The sequence below is a fragment of the Perissodus microlepis genome, chromosome 23 (assembly GCF_051167445.1).
Source record: "Perissodus microlepis isolate ML-2025 ecotype Zambia chromosome 23, ASM5116744v1, whole genome shotgun sequence".
Lineage (NCBI taxonomy): Eukaryota > Metazoa > Chordata > Actinopteri > Cichliformes > Cichlidae > Perissodus > Perissodus microlepis.
The window spans coordinates 1,567,501-1,586,341 of NC_140482.1; the positions used below are offsets into that span (position 1 = coordinate 1,567,501).

Genomic DNA, 18,841 nt, shown 5'->3' on the forward strand with positions numbered 1-18,841 from the left:
AAAATTTTAAAAGGAAAGAAGAAGAAAACTCCTTTCTGGAGGTGAAGGAGTAACTGATGACTGCAAGTCATCAGTGTTATCAAGATGCTGTCAGACTGCTGGACAATTCTGGAAATCACTACAGAAAATTATGTAGTAGTTTTGTAGAGGGTGTGTTACTCTTCACCAAAAGAAATATGAATAGCAGGCATCACATTGATGAGTCTTATTCTGCTGAAAGTTTCTTCCTGCTGAATGTAACTTTTTCCTTCCGACCCCCAGAATGTGCTTGCTCATAGCAGTTCACTTAATTACTGCTGGATTTTTTCCAATACTGTAAGTTGTTTAACTAACAGTCTAAAGCATCTTAAGGTGGCTGTTACTGTGTTCTGTGTGCTCTTACTGCAATTAAAACCCGAATGACTAATTTAGAATCTGAAAATAACTGAAAAACGTATTTTTCTGATGGTTGTACCAGTTTTAACAATGTTTGCTTGTCTTGTTTGTGACCGGTGGTACCCCTGTATACACTAATCGTATCAACTTCTTAACCCTATGTGACTTAATTTAACATTTTCAGAAAACTTGACCTGTGACCCCTGACTTTGAGGCCGAGGTCACTGAGAATCGAACTTGTCTGAGCTTTTTAGTAGATGCACCTATGGTATCGATTTCAAAACTCCATGTAGCCTACGTCTCAAGTTATCGCATTCACAAACTTGGTTGTCCACATTGCCCGCTTGGAGGTATGACGATGAGCTGAGGGATAAACTCAAACTGTCATGCGATCAGCTTTGTGTGCATAACTGCATGCGTGATTGTGTGTATCTTACATGCATGATTTTAGATGAGGAGTTAAATACAGCAATGTAGCTCTTCAATATATCAAAATGAAAACTGGTATAAAGTCCACACTTTTCCCGTCAGTCCTGCTCACATCTCCAATGGTTGTACACGTTGTCATTAACATGGCTTCACTCCACATCAGCCGCTTTGCTCGCTAAAACACCGGTGTCGGCACATAAGGACGCTGTCATAGCCTGTCAACCACGTTGATTAGCTGCGTATATACGAATGCGATATTGGCTGGACTATGGGATAAGGTGGCATCGTTCTAATCCCATACTAGAGCAGCCAGTCACTCACTGACTAACACTGCAAAACAGAATTGTTAAAGTTTTAATTTTAATTTCAATTCAGGTAGATTTTTTTTGTGGGCAACACAGATTTTCTGTGCGCAGAGACGTGCCAGCAGTGTGCAATTGCACACGCGCAGCTAAGAGGGAACATTGGTCATGAGTGCACGTAGCAGCAGCTTAGCAACCACATTTCCTGTGAACTTTTGATGCCTGTACTCTCAGCTTATATGCAGCACATACCAGGCAAACAGAGTTACAAACATATGACTGCACACAAGGGAAATGCATTTGCTTCCTGAAACTACTTTCTTTGCGAAGACAAATATGTTCAGACATTTTTTGTAACAGACAGCTCTGCATATGACACTTTTCAAAATCAGTGAGCAAGGGACACTTTATCTTTTGCAAAAATGATTAAGCGATTTTATTGTTGCCAGAAGTCTCTTCTCTGAAGAAGTAGCAGCATCTTGTGCAGTTTGTACAGAGAAGTGGAAACGCTTACAGCACCAGGTATTTGCAAATCCAAATCCTTTTACTAAAACAAATGTTTTCATGCTAACACTAACAGAACTGTGACTCTGTTTTGCATTTTGGGCATAACTGATGGACTAATTTGTAGAATTATTTTGTATGTGAGTGTTCAGCTTCAGTTATTAGCTTTATGCTGTGCGGACTCCTTTCATCTGAAGTAAGACTTCAGATAAATATTGTTGAGTGAAAATTAACAACACAAAGTTGAGAAAATTTAAAGTCTTGATTTTTTTATTTAAAGTTATTCACTAAATCTTCCAACATTCACCTTCTGAAGCTTTTTTTATGACAGAGACCAAGTTGTGTACCACCCTCAATACGTTTAACCTTATCTGATCTCCAGAGGTGGGAAGTAACCAAGTATTTGTACTATGTTACTGCTGTACTTAAGAAGATTTATCAGGTATCAGTACTTTGTTCAAGTATTTATTTTTCTGACAACATTTTACTTTTACTCCCTACATTTTCAAACCAATATCTGTATTTTTTACTTATAATTTTCAAATCAGGCTCGTTACTTTAAGTGTAGTGGTGTCATTTATAGCTTACACTCAGTGGTTAAAGTGGGCTGGAGCAAGTGCAGGTGTCTATTTGCTATACTTAGCATCTTGCTAACACTACAGAAGAGGAATGAGCATAAAGGGAGTAATATTTTTCAGCTCAGCAAACATAAGCAAAAACGTGCTTACACGTTATTTCAATTATTCTAATTATTAATTCATTTACATTTAAAATGATGATGCTTAGAGTCATTCACTGAACTCAGTCATTATACCAACTTTAAACAGTTTAGTAATATACAGTATACCTTTAGTGTAGGGAATAGAACTCAGCCAAGATAGCTGTGAAACATCAGGTTACATCTTGTTGAGTTTAATCCACAAAGAGTAACAGCTCATTTAACATTTGTATTCTCATGTACTGATATTAATTTTGTAGTATATTAATATAGAAGGTCTAGTTACATGTGCATAAAAATAGATAGTAGAACTGTCTACTTTTTACTTTCGTACTTTGAGGACATTTCAGAGCCTGTAATTATTCACTTTTGCTCGAGTAAAGAACTTGAATCAGTACTTCAACGTTCAGCATTGGGCCCGGTTAATACTTGGATGGGAAACCTCCTGGAAATACCAGGTGCTGTAAGCTTTTTCACTTCGACACACAAACTGCAGAGGGCGCTGCTGATATCTATTGTAGCTGGAGACACAATTCAGTAAGACATGGTCAGACTGTATCAGTCCTTACTACAAATCAGGAAGGCAACAAATATTTTTTTCACAGCACTGTAAAACAACACAGAGTTACACACATTGTGTGGCATCATCGTAATAGTTACTAATTGTGTTGAGCAGGTGTTCATTTTCAAATTAATGTCAGCAGATTTTTGCTAATTTACTGTATAGAGTAGGTAATAGATAGCCATGCAGTGATACAAGCAATCCAAAACTACATGAAACACATGACATTAGACATAATAGGCCTTCCTCATTGGAGACGTGTTGACTTCTCAGTCACATGATTAGCAACAATGATCATGCTGATCTGTGTGTGCCTGTGAGCTGTTGGCAAAACTTATTGTTGCTGCTGTTTTCTTTTTACCCTCTTTTTTCTAAGTTAATCAGAAAAAAGTTTTCCGCCATAATTTTCTTTATTACTCCATTTACATAAATTCAACTGGAGTTTTGCTTTTTCAGTTCAAATTTAGGCTACGTCCACACGTACACGGGTGTTTTTGAAAACGAAGATTTTCCGTTTTCGTGTATAAAAAAAATCCCGTCCACACATAAAAGCCAAAAACGAAGGAAAACGCTGCTAGGAACATGCCAAAGCAGCAGGTGGCGCTATATTCCTATCCGTGATGCAAAGATGCAAACGCATAGAAAAATCTGCGTTTTCAAAAATACCCGGGTACGTGTGGACGTAGCCTTAGACTCTTCAGTTCTGTGTACTATAGCTGGCATTTATTGTAAAATGCCAAAGTGAGTACTTGATTCTTCTGTTTCTAGTAGAGGTAATACAGTAACATGGCTATTAGTGCAATACCAGAGATAGCATTTATCCACATAACAATGCTGTAAGAATTGTGTTTAAGTAAAACCTGAAGATATTTCACTTGAGTAGCCCGTGCTACATTTTAATACCACAATAACTATTTGATTAGTCTCACCATCAGTTTATGATTATGCCAGTACTGAACACAAAAATGTAAGAGACAAATCAAGAGAGCCTGGTTTGTCAGATTGCACATTTTTATTTTAGTTAAATGATCTCCAGATGATCAAAAAGTGAAGACATACAAATGTTAACTTATTAATAAATGTTGTTACAGTAGTTTTGATTGTGACTGCCAATCACAATCATGTTCTCAGAACTGTTAAAACACACATTATACACGATAATGTCATGTAAGGATAGTAACTGATCCAAAGGACATCTTCAGAGATGGTCTTCAACAAACTCAAAGTGCTTCAACAAGCAACACACACATAATCAGGAATTTCTATTGTTTATTTAAAACAGCATTAAATTGAATGACATTTTATTTATATAGCACCAAATCACAGACCCTACAATGATTAAACATTTCAAACTATTTTATGATATACTTGAGATAGTACATGTTCAAATTCACATTTTTTATGAACTTATTGCTTCCTCATAGACACATTTCAAACAATTTCATACTTTCTATCTGTTAATTTTGTGGTTTTAGAAAGCCTTTATTAAATCAAATGTAAATGTTTATAAAGGAAGGTCAAAATTAAAGGCTTGTGGCACAGGCAAAGTTTGGGCAGAGCCTGACTGATGGGACTCTTTTTGTGACTTATTTACTCAGATTCAGCATCACACAATAAAATATATAACTGATAAAGAAACAGAAAGGCAGAGAACCGTTTAAGGCATCATTGAAACCTGATACTTCAGGCCTCAAGGTGTACAGGTAGGCCATTTTCACATTTTATCCTTTTGTTTTTTCTGAGTGTTAGCATTTGGTATAAACAAGGTTTGCTGCTTATCATTATGCAGTCAATGACATCAAATTTGTGGGTGACAAACCCCTTTTTGTTAGTGCTACACAAAGCAACTACTAAGGTCACCTTATCTTTCATGAAAGTATTTATTGACTTACACTGATTTATGTCATTGACATTTATCATCATGTTATTACAGTCATGAGAGCCCTTTCTTGGAAGGACGTGTTTCCTTTTGAAATCTTTATAAGTTTGTGAGAGCACAGCAGCAGAGAGCATCAGCAGCAGCAAACAGGCACATTGAACCTTCATGAGTCCCTGGTGAAGAAAAACCAAACATTTATATTAGTCTGTCCTCTTTAAAGTTTTGATTTTAGTGGGCAGTTGTCTGTAGAAAAAAGAAAATATAATATTGTTTAACCAGTCATAATAAAAACAACATTTTCTGAGTAAATGACATCCAACACAATACTCTGGGAAATGAACTTTCTGAATTTTTGTTTACATTTTTGTGGAATTCCAAGAAAAATAGGACCTTTTTAGTACACTATAACAGTAAGTAAAGAAAAAGAAGAAAACAAAACAAACTTTTTATAATATACTAAATTTTTGTAATGCAAACTTGCTGAATTACTTAGTTTTGTGACTTGACTGAGAACGGGTTGGTTGGTTAATCTGCGGTGGACATAAGCTGGTCGTCTGAAGCACCAGATGGTAAAGATGTCTTTTTAGATTAAATCTGATGAATATGGTTTAATTATAGTAAATACATTACACAGTGACCTGCTGATAGACTCTTTAACTTTAACAAAAGCAAAGTAACCACTAAAGTCAGCTGTGTATGTGAGATATATGACTTGAACAACATCCAACAACGAGTCACTTATTTTCACAAACAGCTCTGTGTGTAAGTTATGGAGGTCATTTATCAGATATACAAATTCACTGAGACGCTATTACTTTTGTTTTCTTTAACTCTGAAGCATTCCAAGGATATTACTTAATTAATGTAATACTTTTTTTGTATACAACTTCTAGTCTTCTTCTTCCCCTTTCAGCTGTTCGCTTTAGTTATCATCCTATCCTTAGCATCCTCATCTGTCACACCAGCCCTCTCCAGCTTTGTCTCCAAAACCTGTCCCTCTGATGTAATCATTTTTAATCCTGTCAATTCTGGTCAGTCTTAGTACTAACAAAATGCAACTGCCATTATTATTATAGTTTTATCATTAATGATGGACTAAAAACACAGTATTCATGCAGTTTTATGATGTACATTTTTCAGATATCAGTGTTTATAACCAAAAGGCCTACGAAAATGTTATTACCCACTAGCAAAAGGTTACACAAAGGCAAAATGGTAAAATATAACAAGTCCAAAGACTGACCTGCTTAAAGATGAAAATCACCAAAAAAGGAACAAAAAGTCAAACAAAACAGCCAAGGGAAAAAGAACCCTGATTCCTCTGTGCAGCTCCTGCCCTACTCCTGTGGTATGCAGAGCAACAGTTTAGCACCCACACTTCCTGTCCATTTCATAGTGTGTATTTTAAGCCCATATACGGCATATAAACAACTAACCAACAGAGTTACAGAGACATGACCACAAGCAAAGGAAATGCACTTACGCCCTTCTCTGCTAATGCATATATATATATTTGGTTTAATACATTAACATTATTATTATTATTTGTGACTTAAACTAAAACAAATATTTTTTTATCATGATGCAAACCATAAAGGGCCAAAGTGCTCAAATAAAAAGTCCTTTTATGTTGTCAGTCATCACACCATGTGCACCTTTATGAGTTTACATGAGAAATATGTCTTATCTGATCATAACAAAACAAAAGCTGTTTTCTAGACTCCAGTGGTGTTGCAGACAGGGGGTGTACAGTGTGTTCACAAGAGTCACACGTCCTGCAGACGTGACATTGACTCAGTGAATTTTGACCATGTGACATGCAGAGGTGCTTATCTCTCTACAGAGATGGAAGTCACAAAACAGTTTTGCCACTTTAGCTTTTCTTTCTTTATTTTTAAACTTCTGTACCGCATTAACCATTTCCCGCAGTAAGCTATTGTAATAGGTAATGGCAAAATAAGTCATGTGTACATTACAGCTGAGTGAATATGAACTTTGAAATGTTTCATCTGAAATTACCATGGCCAAATCTTTAATGGGGCCACAGTGTGTATAAAGTGTAATTAATAATACAAGAAACTACATCATGAAACTTCTAACACAAGACTTTAATACTGGGACATTTGGCATCTTGATAAGTTGAACTTTAACTGTTACTACATATTGTTACTCCCAAATAAATAAGAATAATCAAAAATATTTAACTGGAACATGTTTTGATCAAAAATCTAAGGGTTTAGTGTCCTCAGACAATCTAAAAGTGTAATTACTTCTATTTTGTTTTTAGCTTTTCGAGCATATACTATATGATATGCAATGTACCTTGACCTACATTAGATAGATGTCTGTCATATACAGAAGAGACAACAGAGATGTGCAAATAGTTTATTGGCAGACTGGCAGAATATTATTTGATGTATATATTTTGTGGCAGAATAATTATAAATTGTAGATATATTCAGAAGTATAGAGATACGTGTCATGTTAGAGTCATGCCTGTGGCCACAAGTGCAACTGGTCTTCTGGTTTAAAATGCGGAAATATGAGCAAACTGTCAAAACATTTCACAAGTCTGTCAGTCACAGAATAAATGCCACATCATAGTTCATCTGTTGTTGCACCAGATATGTTAGCAGAGTGTGCACGAACTGTAGAAATCATCAGTTATATAAATATAGTGCTGTGAAAAAGTGCTGTCACAGTTTGGCCAACAAACATGCAGGAATACCTTGTTTAATGTAAAACCAGCTTTGAATAGTAAACTGTGTCTACAAGCTGTTGTGGTCATTTGTTGTGACAGTTGCATTGTTTCCTAATCACAAATAGAGAAGTGCTAAAGCGTCTCAGGAAGGTTGCAAAAGTGATGCAAATAATTATCTGAGATGTTTGTGCTTTTATGTATAAAAGCGGAAGTGCACAGAGTCTACGTTCTGACAAAGGCAAGCTATAACTTGTAAATGTAAAATATAATATCGGTCTTCAGTCTTCACTTCATGTTTGGTAAGAACATTCATTTATCATATATTATAGGTAAGAAACTCATTGATAGACAAAACTCTTAACTGAAGTTCACACACAGGTGTAAAGACGTGTGTTGAAAGTCTGAATTATTGATTCTGCTCCACTTTGCAGATTACCAACTCATTCCTGAGCCACTGCAAGTTAACCAAACAACTACAAGCAAAAACAAAAAAAGGTAGAGTGCTGGGTAACCGATATTTTTGTATGTGAAACTGCATTTAGCAAAAGCAGTGTCTCTGTGGCTCTGTTATTACAGAGCATCAAATAAAAGCAAACATTTTGATGGAGGCTCAACACTGTTTTACTGTAAATCTACACATTTTCAGATAAAACCAAAGTAAAATGTGATCAGTGTCATCCAGTTGATGTGCACTATATCAAATTTATGACAGATCTACTACACCAGTAACAAGAATGAGGAAATATTAATGTAAATGCTCTGTTTTCTTTATCAGGGGATCATGAGGTTTCAATGTGCCTGTTTGCTCCTGGTGCTGTTTTCTCCTGCTGTGCTCTGTAAAACTGATGACAAGCTCAAAACTAAACATATTGTTGTGAGAAAGGGCTCCTGTGATCAAATGATGAAAAACATCAATGGCAGAAATGAATGCAAGGAGAAAAACACTTTCATCAAAGAAGAGTATTTGGAATCAGTTCTGACTGTGTGTGTAAAAACAAACACAGGATTCATCCCCAGAGAGTATGACGTTATTAAATGTAAACAATCGAGCAAGAACCCTTGTTCATACGAGTACACTGAAACCAAACTTAAGGTGATAAAGTGTAACAATGGAAAACCTGTACACCTTGATGCGTGGAAGGATTAAAGTTGAAAGTGATGCTATTCGTGCTTCTTTACTTGGCAGTAACATTTATCAAAATGTTAATTATGTGGCTATGTTCAGTTAATTCTGGAAATTAAAGGATGTATTTTGGAAGTGTAAGAATTTGGGAAACATTGAATATAGCAGAATAAACTTTCTTCCTCCAGCAATCTTTGTTTGTCTTTTGATTTATTGGATTTACAGCTATGAATATGTTTTGAAGCAGAATACATGCTTGCATTTTTCACATTGTCAATTTATCTGGACACAAACCAAAAACAAAACTGGAACTGGGAGGACTGGGAGTATTGTGTTCTGGGCATTTTTGTAACCTGTGCTAGAGCAAAACTGTTTTTTTGGTTTTTTTTACAGCACATTAACAAAACGGAAACAAAATTCTTATAGAGTTCTTGTATACGCTGTAAAAAAAATCTGTAATTTTACATTTTTCTTCTGTTAAATCTTTGCAGAATTTTACCATTATATTTAAATACAAGAAATATATGAAAAAATTACAAAAATAGGGAATGAATTAACATGTCAAATGTAAAATAACATTTTAAAAAGCCCAAACTGTTTATAAACATTTTATTATTTTAAATTAAAAAAATAAATATTTATAAAATGAGATTTTATTTTTAAGTGTTATTGTATTTACCAAGAATTTAGCTTTTTTTTTTTTCAGAAAACGACTAATTTAACATAATTTCACAAATATGTAATGTTTATTTAACAGAAACTGTGAAATTCTCATTTAATTTTCTCATTGAATATTATTAGTAGACTGTCAAAATACATATATAATTATCTTTGAAAACTATAATTACTGTACAGTAGTTGCCAGATTCAGAAATGTATATTGTATACAGATTATATATAGATTTGTTATTACGGTATTCACAAATTTAATGAGTATGAACAATTGCATGTAAATTACAGGTTTGCATTATTAAAATGCAATCAATCATTTAATATTATTTTACAGATGGCTATTGAAATAATAATAATAAAAATAATAATAATAATTATAATTAAAGTACTATCAGTTATGTAACACTAAAAATTAGCAATATTTTTGTACTTATTTTTTTTAATTGAAAAATATCAGAAGTGAAAGGGTTATATTGAGAAAATTGTGCCGCCAATCAGTCAAAACATTTTGAATCTTAGTTCTTAACAGAAGCAGTGTTAGTGCTGGTACTCTGCCGCGCAACCTCGACAAGATCTGAAATGATGTGATTGTAAATTGAAAACTTTTATCCAATAGCCAGCAATAAGGAAAAAAATTTGGAGGAAGGAAACAGGCCATTTATAGTTTGTACCTGGTGAAGGATGACAAACAGGATTAAAAAAAAGGATTAAATGTTGGGACACAGGAAGTGTGATTAAAAGCTGTCATTGGAAAACTGAATTTCATAACTCTATAATGTTTAAGTAGGTAAATGTTTATATAAAAATCAAAATGCCATGCCGTATTACTGCACTGTTATGATAGTATCAAACAAACCAAAGCTAATATTAAATGTAACTTTCAGTGTTTATATGGAATCCAGTCTGATTCGATAAGATTTGTATTTAGCAATGTAATTACATGTGGATGTGATTACAATACCAATAACATTTAATAACATTAACATTTTTACATTTTTTAAATTAAACGTCATTTTAAACTTTGTAGGTTGGAATAACTTTTTAAAAAAAATATTTATTAAATATCACGATTTCTTACATAAAGTTAGAAATAAATTATATCAATAACAGTTGATAGAATCAACAATGACAGTAGATTGTTATAATTACAAACCCAGATGCTAGTTTTACAGTATTTAAGAGCATTTTGACTTTTAAGGGTGGTATGTAATATTTGTAATTTTTATGATTAAATAAGATTATAATAACAGTACTTTTCTGCAACTCTAAGGTTGATCAGTTGTGCTGTAGCAACATTTCATCATATTAATAGTTAAATGTAATCATTTTTACACATGTAAATACCTTTTACCATTAAAATTTAAATCTGTAAAAAAATATTGCAGGTAAAAGTTAAAGCTATAAAGCCGTATATTTATGTTATATCTCAAAAGTTTTTTTTGAAATTCACTTATTTTTTTTCTTAACAGTACTTAAATACAGAACTGCAGTATATCGAAGTTATGACAGATCAACTGTGCCACCAAAATGTAAGAAAGGAAACAAAATTGTGAATGCTATGTTTCTTTTTATGTTAAAGAAGATAATTTTTTTATTTGCCCAGTTAAATGTTGATTTCTGACAAGAAAATTTCAGCCCTTATATTAATGTGTGAAACCTCAAAACCAAACTGCTAATTACGGTCTGAGAGGTACATTAAAGAGTTGCATGGTTATTATTGCATTTGCCTAAAAAGTTACTGCAGACAGATAACGTTTGTCAGTGGGCATCAACATAGATACTGCATTAAGTTTCACTTCCTGGCTGATCTTTTCTTTACTCTTTTCTCAAAAAAACAAGTTACTATATCATCTTATTGGCTCATTCATCTGACTGCTCCTGCTATGTGGGTGTGTTCAGAGGCTCCAGCTGCAGCCACAGGCCTCCCTCCGCACGCAGGACGAGTTGGGGGAGACGGCGAACTCTGCTGCTCCCGAGTTCAGGATTCACTCCTGGGGTCAGTCGAAACCTGAGCAGGGTCAACGCCACAACAACACGAAGCTCCGCCATGGCGAATTTCTGACCAATGCAGTTCCTGTTAAAATATACTTGTTATTTTGCTACCAAAACATTTCCTAGTTGTACTGTTGGGAATAATTCTGAAACTGAACCTGGGGCCTGCGGAGAAGGGGATGAAGGCATGAGAGGTTTGGCTCTTTTTGTTGCTTGGGTCAAATCGCTGGGGATCATATTCCTGGTTAGAGAGCAAATGACAAAGATTCAATATGATAGATTTGTATCAAAAATTAAGATGATCTTACTAAGTGCTTACATGTGGGTTTGTCCAAACAGTGGGGTTACGGTGTGTTCCATAAATGCTTACCAGGCAGATTGTACCTGGTTTACAAGAAACAATTAGTTGAGTTAGTTAAAGCTTAAACTTTCCTTTTACAACTTCAACATTTATTCGTTATCAGCTTCTCTCATTAAGTGTGTAACGACATTAAAAACTGGAACTAATATATAGTAATCTCTCCTTAAATAGTATCCCTTAAAGTACTGTCTCACAAATGAAAGTTAAAGCATGATTTATGACAAGACACAGCTCTTGAATCTCCTAAGTCTATTTGGAAATCTTGAAAGAGAGTTTCCCCCCTCACCCGCTGGGATTGTTCGATTTCCTGGCAGCACCATGTCCTGGGTGTAACTCCGTGTTACAGCCTGCACAGGAGAGTGCAGTCTGAGGCTCTCTTTGATGCACATGGTGGTGAAGGGAAGGTTGGACAGATCCTCCCTTAAGATCAAGTCATGTCAGTGCACTGAGATAAAATTCACATGTAAACATCTGAAACTACCAATAATGTTCTTGGCATTTGTATTTTCTGACCACTGGATTTCATGTCCATCTCGTCCCTCCATCAAGTCCATCACTTCCTGTCTGCATTTTTCCTGATAGTGTTCATGGCGTGCTAAATTATACAGCGTCCAGCAGATGGCACTGGCTGTTGTGTCATGACCTGCAGAAGAAGAAGGAAGATTTGCAAAGTGTGAGGATAATGACAACAAACTACCCATATGGAAAAGAAATAGTAAAAACTTCTATGTGATTACTCATGAAAGTGGCCACTTTCATGAGTAAATCATATCAGGCTTACATGATTTACTCATGAAAGTGGCCACTTTCTCATTACTTTCATATATTGTTTTAGTAAGTATCCAAAACATACAAGTTTCATTATATAATTTTTCAAGGGATCTTATATCTGTTTTCACTCTTATATGCTTTTCATACAAGTTTCACACAAGACAGATACAAACTTTATAAGATTTATAAATATCTTTTCCATATGGGTATGAGCTGCAGCTTTAAAGAGACATCCTAGAGTATACAGCAGCAGTTACCACTATGGTGTAATTTTTATGTGTGATCACAGATGTTACTGTAACATGTCACCTGCAAACATGAAAGTGTTGGCCTCAGCCTGCATTTCCTCGTCCGTTATTCCTTGCCCATCTTCATCCTTCAACACACAGACATCTTGCAACTAATGCAGTGCCAAAAATGTAATGCATGTTAAAATGCCCTGTTTCACTTCTAGCTATTTACCTACACTGTGGCCAATTTCAAAGTGTCCCCAACACCATCTTCCTACACACTTTCACTTAGTTTACGCATATGTGTGGAAGGTCCATAACATCACCTGTTCCAGGCCACTAATGACTGTCTGCACAGAATTCCACATATAGATCAGCTCTACATGATTATTTCAGAGCTGTCTCAGTAATAGTTCAAATAAAATGGCTCTGGAAGCGAATAACTGATGCATACTCAATAATCCAGCTAATTAAATCCCAAAAGGTTGATTTTGTTCATCTGGATGTAGCCTAAAACACTACATCCAGATGAACAGAAGCTTAACCAAGAATATATCATATGGAAAGGGTATTATTATATAACTGCCTGAAAACACACCACAAACTGCAGGATAATTAATATGCGGAGGCCCAGAAAAACAAGTCATTGGTCACTAAAAGGACTTATCCAGCACCCACTCAGATGCCCATGAGAGCGAGCCTGTATAGCATATATATATATCCAACCAGCTCGAAGAATATGCAATGAAATCAATACAGTCGAATTCCATTTGGCCAAAGATATGTGTCATCTAAATATTGTCTTACTCCCAAAGCAGCAGAAACTGTGCTGCATGCTAAAACACACGGGGAAAATGTAGAGAGATCTAACAACTAATATTTTGCTATGAGATTTGCTATGATACATTCTTCATGCAGGTAGAATGAAGTGAAAGATTTAATTTTTCTGCAAAGAGGTTTTAATAAACAGTTAATGTAGTACAATGTGAACAAAGTGCCTTGTTGATTTAATCATTTTTAAACATGAGTGTATACATATATATACACAGAGTAACTTTTAATGTTTAAATGTATGAAAAGTTTTAACTTTAATGTGCAGCTGTATGAAATATACAGCAGCAGCAAAAGTGCACGAAGTAGTAAACTAAATATGACTCCAGGTAATTTATTTTTCATCTCTGTGAGATTTTGACATCTAGTATTGTGTGAAGTCAGCTAATGCAGAGAAAGTCTGGCTATGTTGAAATTTCCTCATTATGAATCATCTACATGTTACAAACCCTTATTTAAGAGACACTTAAGCCGATGCAGTATTTAAATAAAAAAATGGCTCTATATACTCCTTTTTTCCACTACTACCTCCTCCTGGTATCTACTTGGCTCAGCCCGGCTCATTTTCTTTCAGTCGCTTTCTATTAAAGTTGAGTACCAGCCTACCTTTGTCAACAACAGGATGTCTACAAAATCTTTCCTCTTCTGGGCTGTTGGAGCGATTTCAGATTGTGCTTCTGTCTCCCTCTGTTGGTTAAGGAGGGTGCGGCGCTTCTCAACCACATCCCTAGTGAACCTGTAAACCAGAATGCAGCAGTTTACATCACTAGCCTGCCTTTACCATACTCAACAGTTCATTACACATAATTACAAGTTACTATTCAAGAATATTACAGCATCAAAAGTATCTAGAACATTAGATTTGCCCTCAGGCCTCTGGCGTCTGGGCCTGAAGCTCGGTCCTCTCTGGCACAGCTGGCTGCCGGCAGAGCCCGCGGGCACGCCACTGCAACCCCCTCTGGCCTCTGCTCCGTAGCTGCTGGGTGACCTCTCGTTTGGGGCTCTACTCAGCTCTTCCCAGGAGGGTGGCACGGTTCCCCCCCCTTTGGTGGTCCTCCTCGGGTCCTCGTACTCTGGGCCCTCTGGATGTCTGGGGCCTGGATCTCCTCCATACCTGCTTCATACCCTGGGGGACGGGGCTATGGCTCCCCACACTCCCTAGCAGATCGTTACATGGAGAAACCTTTGGAATACAAGCATGCTGATCCACACAGGTGTGCACACAGGTGTACACACGGGTGTTCACAGACGCGGACTACACCTTTCGTGGCTGCTGCCTCAAAGCACATTGTGCGCTGTCTATCTTGCGTGCTGCACAATAGCGTTTAATATTTAGTATCTACTGTTATCTACTGCTAGCTAGTTTATTGTGATGGTGCTGTATTTATTATGTTGCTCTTTTTTTGTTTGCTTTCTCTTCTGTTTTTTTTCTCCATACAGGTGATCCAGGCGTTTTGTTTGTTTGTTTGTTTGTTTTTTCCTTTCTTCCCCCCCTTCTCACCGTCTCTTCTCCCCTTTGGTTTTCTTTCTCTCCTTCTCTTTCTTTCATTCTTTCTCCCTGTCCTATCCCCCAGTCATGTCTGTCCCGTTTGTAGCAACCGAAAATAAAATAAATACATAATTGTAATAAAGGTCAATCAAATGGACCAATATGGCAAGGCCATGATGATCCACTTGGTAAAATAAATCCGCTTGGCATCTTTCTTGGCCTTAAGACAACAATTCTGATGGCTAAAGATCCAAATGGGACAACAAAAAAAAAAAAACCATTAGATTTAAATAGATTTTTTTTCAACAGCATTGCACAAGGAAAAGAAGATAAGCAACATAAAGGACGGTAACAGTTTAGTTTTCACCATTTGGGAGTAACAATGTGTCATCACAATTGCAGCCTTCTATGTGACTTGTGTAACTCAGCTGCAGAATGTCAGAAGGTCAGATTATTACCTGTGTACAGTGTTTAAGGCTTGTTTGAATCGTTCCCCCTGCCGAGTCTTCCAGTAAACCCAGTCCCAGTGGTGAAAAATATTTTTTTCTCTACGCTCTATTATCAGGTCACTGAGCTCCACTATGGCTGACACGTACTCACTGGAAGACCTGGAGGGACAATCTTCTTAGAAACTGACAACTACAACAAAAATGGGAGATATCAGTTGAAGTAAGTGGCTGATCTCACTCCTGACAGTTGCTGTCGTAGCTGAAGGCACATTTCAGTAAACTGTCCAGAGTCATCAGAGTGATGTGGTCAAACATCTCCAGATTAGTTTTGCCTTCTGCTACAAGTCGGCACCACTTGTCCTGAAAACGGAAACAAGGAGGGATTAACAGGATAAAGGTGTGAGCATAAGCATGGAAACAAATCATATGTGGTGTGTGATTCATATGGTATATAAGTCTTCAATTTACAGCACCTGCTCTGTGCATGATCAGCATACGTTTTTGACAATACTGGAAAATATCATAATATAATATTAAAATATATAAATAAAAAAATATACAAATATAAAATCTATAATCTCCTTAGGGATTAATAAAGTATTCTGATACTGTTTGATTCTGAAATCTGTAAAAACTATGACTTGATTTGTTTTGCAAGCAAATATGGAAAATGTATTTATATCACACGCATACGCAATTTTGAAGGTCACTTGTAATTCTGCAGTTTGGAAGCAGTGTAGATGTAGATTGTGTATTTGTCTGTGTTTGGCCTCCTGGACTATTTCAGGACTATTTCTTTACTGAGATTAAATATCATACATTGATTAAAGCCTATAAAATAAAACATCTTTTTGAAGATAAAAACACTTGAATTTGGGTAACAATTCCCCACAGCAACATGGATTTTATGGAATTTCTTCCTGTTAAAATGCAGTTTTTCCTCATCACCATCGCAAAGTGCTCTCTCATAGAGGGTTGCTTGATTGTTGGGGTTTTCTTCATTACCACAACAATCAAGAATTAGAACATGAATTCAGTTAAATTCAAAACACTTGAAATCACAACAACAATCACCTCAGGGCGCTTTATGTTGTGAGGTAAGAACCCTACAGTAATAACCCTGCCAATCACTCAACCCCCTATGAAAAAGCACTTGGTGACAATGAGAAGGTGAAACTCTTTCTTAACAGAAAGAAACCTCCAGCAGAACCCGGCTCAGGGATGGGCAGCCATCTGCAGGAAGCGAGACAGGACAAAAGACAAGAAATGCTCAGTGCATCGTGGAATGTTTCTAAGATTTTTAGGTCAGAAGACAAAAATAAAAACTTTATCTGGATTTAGAAGCAGGAAATTAGAGGTCACTCAGTCCTTTAGGTCTTTGAGATATTTCTGTTGTTTAACTAATTGGTGTGTGTCGTGTGGCTTGATAGATAAAGCTGGGTATCATCAGCATAGCAATGAAAAATGCATGCTAAGCCTTCGAATAATACTGCCTATTGGAAGCATTATATAATGTAAATAGAACGGGTCCAACCACAGAACCCATGGAGTTCCACATTTAACCTTAGTGTGTATAGAGGACTCCCCATTCACATGAACAAATTGTAGTATGTTACTGTGGATAAACCACAGCAGTGCATTACCTTCAATGAAAAGGGCATGTTCTAATCTCTGTAGCAAAATATTATGGTGAGCAGTATCAAATGAGGTCTAGCAGGATAAGCACAGAGAGGAGGCCACTGTCAGAGGCCATAAGAAGATTATGGGTAACCTTCAATTAACTTAATTTGTAACCTGAAGTTAACTGGAAACCTAATTTTCCTCATTGCTGTACCAGTTTAACCATATGCAGTTCTTAAAGGTTTCAAATGTTTGCTTGTCTAAATATGTCAGTAAAAACTAAAATTAGCATGTTTTGTGTATGTGTATGTGTGCCTGTGTGTCTCTTACATGCATGGTTTTAGCTGAGGAGTTAAAAATGGCAATGTAGCTCTTCAAAATATCAAAATGAAAAGCTGGAGTGAGCAGCCGCCTCTTGCGAGACCACACCTCTCCGTTACTGATCAACACACTGTTTCCTGAGAGAAAAAAGAGAGTTTGCAGGAATAATTCTTTCCTGTATTTCCTATGTTCTATTAAGACTGGGTAATTTAAAAAAAATTGACAGTGATCCTATGTTGCAACCATGGATGAGAAAAACTGAAATGTCTGACTTACCCAGCCATGGCTGTAGATGGTGATAAATGAGTTCATCTTTCACTGTGATGTTGGCTGAAAAAAGTAAATAACAGATGATGTGAGAGAAGAACAAAAGCTTTGGAAATGTGGTTTAATACTGACTGACTGTTGGTGTTTTACCCTACCAGGTGCCATAAGCAGAGGTTTGACGTAGTCAGGGTGGAAGAGTCTGACCAGGTGATAGAAAGGACCGAGGAACCAGCAGCAGGAGTGTTTGTATGTCTGCACCAGGTCATCCACCCGCTGAAGACCTTCTTCTGTGCTCTGCATCTAAAATGTTTCATCCCAAAACAAAATTTAAAGTTTTGCGGTGTTTAAAACAGTCGAAGAGGAAATAATGGTGATATTTTGCAACAGAAAGTAAACCCTGTTTAACTCAGAACTCTACAGTTATGTTATGATTTAGAGATAAATATGTCAAATAGATCATAAAAGTCTAGATGATTGCTGTGTGTCGTACCTTCCCAAGATGGCCCAACAGCCATGAATGTGTCTGTGGTTTGCTGAAACAGGACAACTTGTGAGTGTACCAGGCGTGACGCAGCAGCAGCCTCGCAGTCCAAAGTGCAACCACAGTAAACAGTCCAGTACTGAAAATGTACAGGACTGAAGAGAGACCTGTCCAGCTGAGGACCAGAGCAAGGACAGTGTGCAGGAGAGTCATCACTAGGAGAGAGAAATTAGCATTCAGAAGTCCAAGTTTCTCACCACTGATCCTGCTCTGTTGTGTTTCTTATAGGGGGAAGTTGCTGATGTTGAAACATGTAGAGAGGAAACTGCTCCACCCCACCAATTCTGATTGTAAATACTGAAAGGTTAAAGTATTACACTGAACTGCATTGCTCTAACTGCATCAATTTGTTGAAACCACTGAAAGGCATTGCATTGTTGTACTGTGCAACAGTGCTGGAAGCAGTTTGTACATAGAGAAGCAAAATATTCCAAAATATGCAGTTGTAGAAATATAAACATTATCCCATCCTGGAAAAAAGCTTGCTAAAAAAGTGAAATGGCAAAACACACAAAAAAGCAAACAAACAAACAAAAAACCCTAGAAAGCTAATAACCAAATTAAATGTCCGCCCCCAGAAATGTAAAATAAAATTGTATGTGTATGTAAGAACAAAGCTAAATTTTGACATAGTGTCTTAGAAAGTGTTTCAGAAAGAAAGCTTAAATGAAGAAAGTGGCATGCATTTCTCGTTCTCCTTCACA

At 36.3% G+C, this 18,841-nt stretch overlaps 1 protein-coding gene and 1 long non-coding RNA gene across 3 annotated transcripts; one reads left to right on the forward strand and one right to left on the reverse strand.

Annotated features, from left to right (window-relative positions):
- Positions 1-1,391: 1,391 nt before the first annotated feature.
- On the forward strand, positions 1,392-9,029 carry LOC146360696 (uncharacterized). 2 transcript variants are annotated; one of them, XR_014799513.1, is made up of 3 exons: positions 1,392-1,628; positions 7,902-7,965; positions 8,246-9,029. It is a non-coding gene; the product is annotated as an uncharacterized LOC146360696 (long non-coding RNA). The 2 variants fall into 2 exon arrangements; XR_014799514.1 differs by lacking the exon at positions 1,392-1,628 and adding an exon at positions 1,644-7,769.
- A 584-nt stretch (positions 9,030-9,613) lies between these two features.
- On the reverse strand, positions 9,614-18,415 carry cyp4f3 (cytochrome P450, family 4, subfamily F, polypeptide 3). The gene is made up of 13 exons (XM_084922288.1): positions 18,087-18,415; positions 17,752-17,896; positions 17,606-17,659; positions 17,339-17,466; positions 15,627-15,748; positions 15,398-15,547; positions 14,057-14,186; positions 12,699-12,765; positions 12,132-12,261; positions 11,905-12,038; positions 11,577-11,641; positions 11,416-11,498; positions 9,614-11,339 (listed from the first exon to the last, which is right to left on the reverse strand). The coding sequence occupies exons 1-13, from the start codon at positions 18,288-18,290 to the stop codon at positions 11,147-11,149; spliced, it is 1,605 nt and encodes a 534-aa protein (XP_084778414.1). The 5' UTR covers positions 18,291-18,415; the 3' UTR covers positions 9,614-11,146.
- Between the last annotated feature and the right edge of the window lie 426 nt (positions 18,416-18,841).

What these genes read in the sequence shown, in the direction of transcription:
- cyp4f3 (XM_084922288.1), bottom strand. Translation starts at nt 18,290, where the DNA reads ATGACTCTCCTGCACACTGTCCTTGCTCTGGTCCTCAGCTGGACAGGT. An exon ending in TGTTGGGCCATCTTGGGAAG is followed by an intron (nt 17,897 to 18,086) that starts GTACGACACACA and finishes GAAACATTTTAG; the next exon opens with ATGCAGAGCACAGAAGAAGG. An exon ending in TACGACAGCAACTGTCAGGA is followed by an intron (nt 15,548 to 15,626) that starts GTGAGATCAGCC and finishes TTGTCCCTCCAG; the next exon opens with GTCTTCCAGTGAGTACGTGT.